This window comes from Carcharhinus amblyrhynchos, chromosome 35, assembly GCF_965287045.1.
Source record: "Carcharhinus amblyrhynchos chromosome 35, sCarAmb.v2.hapA, whole genome shotgun sequence".
NCBI classification, from domain to species: Eukaryota; Metazoa; Chordata; class Chondrichthyes; order Carcharhiniformes; family Carcharhinidae; genus Carcharhinus; species Carcharhinus amblyrhynchos.
The window spans coordinates 19,007,770-19,017,151 of NC_137358.1; the positions used below are offsets into that span (position 1 = coordinate 19,007,770).

At 40.1% G+C, this 9,382-nt stretch overlaps 1 protein-coding gene across 9 annotated transcripts in view; it reads left to right on the forward strand.

Annotated features, from left to right (window-relative positions):
• LOC145361526 (putative RNA-binding protein Luc7-like 2) overlaps positions 1–9,179 on the forward strand; it is an 84,683-nt gene extending 75,504 nt beyond the window's left edge. For all 9 annotated transcript variants that reach the window (XM_080217339.1, XM_080217341.1, XM_080217342.1 and 6 more), the window contains 4 exons: positions 1,860–1,948; positions 3,692–3,721; positions 4,660–4,872; positions 6,572–9,179. In XM_080217339.1, the coding sequence (XP_080073465.1) occupies positions 1,860–1,948; positions 3,692–3,721; positions 4,660–4,872; positions 6,572–6,713 (474 nt within the window). In that variant the 3' untranslated portion in view covers positions 6,714–9,179. The remainder of the gene's footprint in view (positions 1–1,859; positions 1,949–3,691; positions 3,722–4,659; positions 4,873–6,571) is intronic.
• The last annotated feature ends 203 nt before the right edge of the window (positions 9,180–9,382 follow it).

Here is a 9,382-nt window from a genome sequence, read left to right on the forward strand (position 1 = left end):
AGAAAAATTTAGGTGATCTGATTAGTAAGTTTGCGGATAACAGAAAAATTGGTGGAGTTGCAGATAGTGACAAGGATTGTCAAAGCATACAGCAGGATCATAGATAGATTGCAGACTTGGGCAGAGAAATGGCAGATAGAATTTAATCCAGACAAATACAAGGTGATGCATTTTGGAAGATCAGATTCAGATGCGAATTATGCAGTAAATGACAGACCCCTTAGGAGCATTGACAATACAGAGGAGTCTGGGCATACAAGTCCACAGATCCCTGAAAGTAGCAACACGGGGATAAGGCGGTCCAAAAGGCAAACAGTGTGCTTGCTTTCATCGGTTGGGGCATCATGTATAAAAGTTGGCAAATTGTATTGCAACTACATAAAACTTTAGTTCGGCCACATTTGAAATATTGCATGCAGTTCTGGTCGCTACTCTACCAGAAGGACGTGGACGTTTTGGAGAGCAAAGAAGGTTTATTATGATGATGTCTGGTCTGGAGGGTTTTAGGTTTGACAAGACGTTGGATAAACTTGGGTATAGATGGAGTAAACAGTGGTAAGCTATTTCCTATGATAGAAACGCACAGTACGAGGGGCCATGGGTTTAGGGTGAGGGGGGAGAGGTATAACACGGATATTAGGGAGGTTTTTCACACAGAGAGTAGTGGGGTTATGGAATGCTCTGCCAAGCAGGGTGGTGGAGGCAGGCATGCTGGAGTTGTTTAAGAGTTACTTAGGCACATGAGTGGGTTGGAGATGGGAGGATATAGGAGATTGTTTTAAATAAGGTTCATTAGCATTGGGACGTCCCTGGTAATGTATAAGGATGTGGAATGATACTAATGTTTTTCTCTTTTAATTCACAGGTTTTAAGTCAGTCTGCCTTGTTGTCCAATGAGGGGCATACACGCGATGGGTCGTACAAGGGCTGCTCTTGGATGTTCGAGAGTAGCCTAGTACTTCATGTCATTAGTGTACGCTTAAACTGGACCAGATACTGGGCAACACGACAGCTCAGTGACTATCACTGTTTGCTGTGCAGACACATGGATTTGGGTCGGTGTCTGTGGGAGTTTGCGCATTCTCCCCGTGCTTGCGTGGGTTTTCTCCGGGTGCTCCGGTTTCCTCCCACACCCCAAAGATGTGCTATTAGGCTGATTGGAGGTAATAAATTGTCCCTAAATTAGTTTCCCTCAATGTGGAATGCCATAAGCATAGATAAGGGTCATGGGTGGAGGGGGACTGGTAATGTCAAAATGGCGGCGCAGGCTCATTGGGCCAAAGGGCCTGTTTCCCGGGCTGTTTTTGTTCTTTGTTCTTCTTTGTTTTCACTGGAAAGGCAGAGGCTGAAGGGCAACCTGATAGAAGCCTACAAAATTATGAGAGATATAGACAGGGTGGATAGTCAGTGGCTTTCTCCCAGGGTGGAAGGGTCGATTACAAGAGGTTTAAGGTGAGAGGTGTTAAGCTTACAGGAGACGGTGGGGGGGTGGGGGGGCGGTAATTTATTCACACAGAGGGTGATGGGTGCCTGGAGCACACTGCCAGTGGAGGTGGTGAAAGCTGGCACATTAGCAATGTTCAAGGTGTATCTTGACAGACACATTAACGGAAGGCAAACAGAGGAATAGAAACCTTGTATTGGCACAGGCCAATTGTATTGTCCTTTGTTCTCTGTATGTTACTGCACAGTTGATGCACTTTTTAATTAAATCTTTCTGTGATGCTTGCTACCTCAAGAATCAGTGGTGATGGTGTATTCTGAGGCTGAGCTGACACATCCTCACATCTTTGGTCTAACCCATCTGTTCCTTGAATAATTAGGTTACTGAGTGCAATCATGTTTTCTTATATCTGCAGAAACTTGTTGCTGAGAAACAGGAGAAAAGGACTCAAGAACGTCTGAAAAGAAGGGAGGAGAGGGAAAAGGAGGAACGAATGAAAAGAAGGTTAGCAGCTCGAGTCACTTAAATGTTAGAGGTGAACAGTAGCGATGTTGGTATTTCTGTGTAAAGAATTGTTGATTTAACTTGTATGTTGATATGCCTTTGGTTTCTTTTTGACTATATTGAAATATATAGCCTATATATATCTATTACTATATCGTGTATACGATATAAAGTGGGCTATATTACCAACATGACTGTATGGTAACGTGCACTTTTGTTCTCCCTCTTGTACTGCTCTCAGCCTAAATAGCCCAAACAGAATAATTGGTCATGTAACTCATTGCTACCTACATATTGTCTTCCATATTCCCCTACATTACAGCCATGTTACAGTTCAAAAGTACTTAATTGGCTGTGAAACAACTTGAGACATTTTGGGGTCATGAAAGGTGTGGTGCAAATAAGTTCCTTAATTTTTGGGCTTCATCCCCACATGATATAAATTAGACATTAACAATCAATTGCTATCTGGAAAACACTCCTAGATGGCAATGAAGGCTATATAATTTTTCTGAGTTCCTGATCTAGCATCGGCAATCTGAATGAATAAAATGATGTTTGGAAACTCGATAATCTAAAATCTGATGGAATGTTGGCCTACTATTCAAAAAGGGATTGAATTAGAATAGAGGGGAAGTGGCGCATGGTTGTAGAACTGTGGTTTGACCCTATCTGAAATACTGCCTTTATGCTTGCCTGTACCTTTTGTATTAGCCTTCATGCAGCATTTTTATGGACTTTGTGCAATGGCAATCAGTTATCCCGATGTTTAACTCTACAATTTTGTCAAGAAAGTGTTTAATTCCATGATCCAACTGTTTTGGGAGTATGAATACAAACCACTTGTGAGAATCTGATAAACAAAGCCTAAAGTAATGGCAGTTCATTTAATAAGCTTATAGTTGGAAGTGGGAAACAGTAGCTAGCCCCTTTGAGTTTCTTAGTAGAGAAGTGATGTCTAGTTGTTACGAAGTTGCCTTCGTAAAGTGTTGAAATTTTATGTGCGGGTCCCAGATCAAAGAAAGGTTTGAAAGCAATATATTTTTCAGATCAAAAGACAGATTTAAAGTTGGAGTTAATTGGTTTAAAATCTTATCTGGAATATCCCAGATGTGCCATATTGCTGTAGGAATAGGTTATGCAGGGAAGTATCCTTTTTTGTGTTAATCCATATGTCTTTTCACAGAAAATGTCCGTCAACTCTAGAGTAACTTTGAAACGAGTGGAACTTAGAAACAGGCAGAGAGAAAATCTGTTTGAAGCTGTAAAGGAGTTGTGGACCTAGGGCTAGCAGAAAACAAGAATTTATTTTCTGAGTTGGAGTCACTAAGCAAGGGTACTGTGAGGCCCATGCTTATGTCCACAATTGTGAGCTGCTTAGGGAGATTGGAGGGTCACCTAAGCAAATGCTAATGGAAGAGCTCCTCAAAGTTTCACACCAGGGAGAATAGCAGGAAGACGGGGATCAGAGTAAATTCCTGAAAGCTGTGGCACACATTGGTTTTGTCCCAGGCAAAGTGAAGGAACCCTCACAAGATCATGTATTGGGGAACTCCTTGGTTAAAAATAAAAGTAGAATGGGAAGTCTCCAGTTGAGATCTTTTGGCTTAAGAATGTGTTTATGAAATATAGTGTTAAGTTAATAGTACTTGCTTTATTTAACTCTTGTACAGTAAATGTTTTTGTTTAAAACACAAAATATTGTGGTGTAATTCTTTCAGCACATTCTTCTTAATATTGCAGGACCAGGTCTCGTAGTAGGGATCGGAAGAGGTAAGCTTGCTTTAACATTTTAGCAAGTATATTTATATTCCTAACTACGAGGACTATGAAAGGAAAGAATTTGAAGCAGCTTCAGTCAAAAGTGTTAAATGGATGATTGTTTTTTTTCCTCTTGAGGTACCCAGCATCATAGGTACCAATTTTCTTCTTTCCAATTGATCATACCCAAGCAACTAAGTACATGCAACACAGCAAGGAATAGAACATTTCAGTTTCAAGGCTGAAGATTTACACATCAATACTAAGTAGCACTCTAGACAAGCTCTTTCAGTTTAATTATGACAGAGATCATGGTCTACATGAAAGATTTCCTGTATGCCCTACCACATTTCGAACTTGAGTTCAGCAGCAGTAGATGACAGAGGTAATCAGTAGAGCCATTGAGGCAATACTTTCTCACCTGTAACCAATTTGCAAACTTTATGCTCAGATTCTCCCAAAGTTCTCAACACTAATACAAACATGATCATGAGCTGAATGTTAGAGGTGATAACTAACTACTGATTGAATGATAGAATCTGTACAGTGCAGAAGGAGGCCATTTGGCCCATCAAGCCTGCACTGGTGACAATCGCACCCAGGCCCTATCCTCATAACCCCACATATTTACCCTGCTAATCCCCTTGACACTAAGGGGAAATTTAGCAGAACCAATCCATCCAACCTGCACATCTTTGGAGTGTGGGAGGAAACCGGAGCATCCAGAGAAAACCCACACAGACACCAGGAGAACGTGCAGACTTCACACAGACAGTGACCCAAGGCTGGAATTGAACCCAGATCTGTGATACTGTGAGGCAGCAGTGCTAACCACTGTGCTACCGTGCTGCCATCAAGGCAAGAACAGGGATCAGAAGTGAGTAGTTGCTTGATTCTCAGGCACGTGTTTGCGGTTCTTAAGAGAATAACTGAGGACAATTGTTTTTCAGATCACGATCAAGGGAACGCCGTCGGCATCGATCCAGGTCTGCATCCCATGACCGACGCAAACGTTCCCGCTCTAGGTCTCGGGACCGACGCCGCCGGCACAAGTCTCGGTCTGGAAGCAGAAGCAGAAGCCGCAGTCACCACCGCAGCAGGCATAGCTCAAGGGACAGAGAGCGAGAGAGAGATCGAAGCAGAGAGAAAAGTTCCAAAAGAAAGTATGTAGCTTAATGTTAAAGGTTACTTTGTCAGTATGTCTGAGATCAAATCAATTCAATAGAAATCTGACATCAGCATCTTGCATGTGAAATATGCCTGTTGCAGTTAAACAGTCAAAGCAGAAAACCTATCGTTCTTCTCTATTTCTGAAGTTAGTGTTTTAACCATGCTAAATGTCAATTCCATGTGAAAGCAATGTTTTCTAAAAGCCTTCAGTTTTATCCACCTGTAATATTCCATTCCTTTTGTTTTAAACTGTTCCTGGTTTCTAATTTTTAACCGATCATTTGCATGAACTTTTAAGCTTGGATACTAATGTAAGATTAAAAATGCATTTCCAGAACCAAATATCATGTTATTACTTCCGCATGTTTTGGAGTCACTCTTTGATTTTCCCTCTGTTTTCATGTAAATCTTTTATTTGGACCTACTTCTGTTTTGTTTCTTTGACAGTTCACCAAATTGTGTATGTATCGTCTGAAGTAATATTCTTCTCCCTTGGGCAATCCAATGCGTTATGCCTTGTCAATTCAGAGTGTCTTTCTTTACTTTTCCTAACCATTCAAATTGCTTAGGGGGATCCTAACTGTATTGCTAGAATTGAATTACCTTGAACAGGACAGTCAATAGCATAGGTAATCTTACTGCTTGTCCAACTGGGACCACCTGAATTTTAGACATTGCTTTCCATGTCAGAAGCAAGTAGAATGAATCACAGTCCTGCATTGCCAGATGTAGCCTCCCCAAGATTCCACCCATGACCTTAGCAAACTGTCAGTGTTGGGCAGCAGCCTTGATTATGATGGATTTGTATTGGGAATTGGTTCCACTCTTCCAAATAAAGTAAAATAAAGTTTATTTATTAATCACAAGTAGGATTACATTAATACTGCAATGAAGTTACTGTGAAAGTCCCCTAGTTGCCACACCTGCGCCTGTTGGGTACACTGAGGGAGAAATTAGCATGGTCAGTGCACCTAACCAGTGTGTCTTTTGGACTGTGGGAGGAAACTGGAGTGTGTGGAGGAAACCCACGCAGACATGGGGAGAACGTGCAAACTCCGCACAGAGAATGATCGACCTCGGGTTCCTGACACTGTGAGGCAGCAGTGCTAACCACTGTGCCTTGTGCCACCCCAGTAGCAAGTAGCAGCTATGGAGCTCTATTGAGAACTGGCATTACAAAATTGGGAGGGGCACACAACTTCAAAGGAGCGGGGAGGGGGCATTTGTTTTTATCATTAACTTGAATATTTGCTGGATTGGTTATTGTAGGCTGTTTAAAAGTATTAGACTTTCTCAAAAGAAATTTGGAGAAAGAGCATGAGTTTTTCACTCTCTCGTTTGTGCAAATTTTCCAGTTACAATTACTTCACACTATGTATTGTGGTATTTATACTTCCAGCTATTTGCTTTGATTGTTAGAGTCTTGAAGCTTTGTTACTTTAGAGTAGCAGTTCAAAACCATGACTGATAAAGACTCCAGATTTGTTGCTAAAGTGAAAATGAACCTGGGATGACTCCATCAGTGTAGTTGGCAGGACAAGTGCCTAATGAATTGATTATAAAACTCCAGTGCTTTTCCCACCCATATCAACCAAAATAGTAGAATTTGAGGTGTTGCTGATTGGTAACAGATGTGCCCTTGTGAAATTACTTTGATAATATGTCTAAGCTAAGGTTATCCCGTTTTTCTAGGTCGAGAGACCGAGACAGATCCAGAGATCGAGACAGAGAAAAATCAAGGGAAAAAGATCGCAAGGAGAAAAAGCGTTCCTATGAGAGTGCTAATGGCAAATCAGAACACAGCTCTGAGGAACGAGAAGCAGGAGAAATCTAACGGACAAAATATTTTTGGAACCGGGGCAGAGGATGTCTTTATGATTGTTTAACTCAAATAGGGGAGCTCTTGTTTTGTTTTTGGACTTAGAAAAAAAAATTCCAGCAGCTAAGTGACCGATAACAAAAATATTAGATAGTTGAAGATGTTGAGGATGTTTTGTCAGTTTAACCAGCTGGTTTGAAGGCAGCAATTGGAGGTGCCTAGAATGTACTGTGTGTGCATGTACTGGTGCTGTAATGCCACTAACAATAGGGTTCCTCCTTCCATTGGCACAAAGGTGCTAATTTGTTTTGAATAATGAAATTTGTTTTGCATTTTCTTTTAAATGACATTGAAACCCATTGTAAATTTTATTTGATTCTAAATAAAAATAAGTTGAACTGGTGGCTTGGGGGAAGCGACTGCTTTGTCAGCTTGCAGCTTCATATTGACTTGTCACTATGGCTGTGCAGGCTTGCAGACATTGATCCCTACGCTAAGAATGGTATTTACTTCAGAAGTTGCCCTTAAATTGTAACGTTTGTCTTTGTCACGTTTGGTGAAAATGTTCAGAATCTCATGCAGTCAGATCGGAGAAACAGTTGAAAAGTTTTTTCTCACAAGAAGCAGCTTCCCTCCTCACAATGAAAATAACTCTCCTCTTCCCTCTTCCCACAAGGTTGACACTGTTTGTGTTAAATGGTAATCTGAAAGAACATTAATTGGTCTGTTCAGATAAGCCGGAAGAAGCCTCCTTGGTTTGGTTGGAGAAAAAGTGTATCGTTTTTAATTAACTTATGTGGTGGAACAAATTTACTGCCCAGTTCTTGTTAAATCACCAAATAGATTCTTGAGGAAAAATGCAACTGCTGCAATAAACCTGCCCCTTCATTAATTTCCCCACAACCCACACCTTTCCATTTGTATTTAAAAAAAATGCAAACTGGAGTTGGAAGATTCTTCCCCACACTTATAAATTTGAAAATGCGCTGAGACATTTTTGGAAACCAGAAACCTAAATTGCCAAGTTTGTATTTTGTCTAGATGTGTACTTTTTAATATAATTAAAATGGAACAGTTTTATTCTTGCAGTTGCGAGAGAAGTTCAGATTGAAAGGGTCCAAAACTGGAGGTGATGAGTTAATGTGATTTCAGTAGCTATTTAGGACTGTGTGTGTCCTAAAGTACTACCATCAAGAAAAGACCTAACTAGCACTGCGTGCATGTAATCCTCAGAAAACCTTAGCATGTCTTCAGGACATGTCTGGAACACAATAGACATCACTATTATTTTGGATCTTTACTCATAAACTTTTATTTTTTGACAGTGAAATCATGCCCATAAAATAATGTTTAGTGTTGTTCACAAAAATTGATTCATTATTTACCCGAGAAACAGAAAAGGATTTTCCACACGTTATAAGCAACTTGCGGGAACTGTTTGGTTGGAGTTCAGAGAACCTTGGGTTTTCCAAATGCTTGTGATTATATGTGGCACACTCCAGGCAGCTTAGGGTGTTGTCTGTGATGGACAGCAGGGTGTCACAGATCTAAAATATACCAATGTATTCCATGAAGATTATATCACTAGTTTTTGTTAGCCAATTGTGGTTATTCCACAATTACTGTGATTTTATTTTTTTTAAAAAGTTGCCAGCTTTGCTTTGAGAAACTGACTTCTGTACTATAAGAATATTCCAGTGTGATGTTCCTCAGTATCCATAGTGGCATTATTTTTCTGCACCAGGTACTTTGGTTACTAGCTGTTACACTGCTTGTCCCCATCATTTACTTAGTTCTTAATGGTCATTTGGACAGTCAGATTTCTGAGTTTACAGTTAGTTTTAAGACCCAAGTAATAAGGTTTTATTTTATTCCCCTTTAATCTCTTTTCCTTACCCGCCTTCTTGTCTATACTTGTATTGTTAATTGAAAACAATTGAAATAAATTTCCTGCAAACCATTTAATAAGATTTACAAACAATTTAAGTTTTCCTGTGTTGTATGAAATTGTGATGAATACTTGTTTGCTACTTTGCAATTAAAACAAACCAATATTATGTCTTCATCTGCTTGCTTGGTGCGTCTGTTGGAACCCTCGGCCATTTGCACCTTGTTTCCACCTTGTTAATGAGGAGCAACGCTGGTTCCACTGTTCAGTTCTACTCTTTTGCAAGTGGTAGAATCAATACTGCAAAATTAGAATGTGCAATAACAATGCTTGTATGCTTACTCTGACAGCACAAGTAAAATTTGAATGATAGAGAAGATTGACAATGCTCTTAAGATTTCCATATGGTTTAAAGTTGACTTGAAATGGCTGAAGATCATCATACTGTGTTCAGAGTATACTCCATTTCGATTACTACCATGCGGGGTAGTTACCTGTGTGATAGAAATGCAGTCTGAACAACTTATGTGAAGGTCCAAGAAATCAGAAAACACACTTTGGGTTTTATTAAAAAGGAACCAGCTTTCTTACAATCAGTGAGTATGGTAGGTCATTATATTAGGCCATGATATAACCACTATCCTTGAAAAAATTTACCTCAGGTTAGCTCTGGTTTGACCTTGGAAGCTTGAAGATTTTCTGAAGAAATTCCCTCTGAGATCCTCTGTGTGAATCCAACGGCCAAACTAAGGGTGGTTTCCATCCTACTTGTTAATGAATCTGATTACTGTGGTGT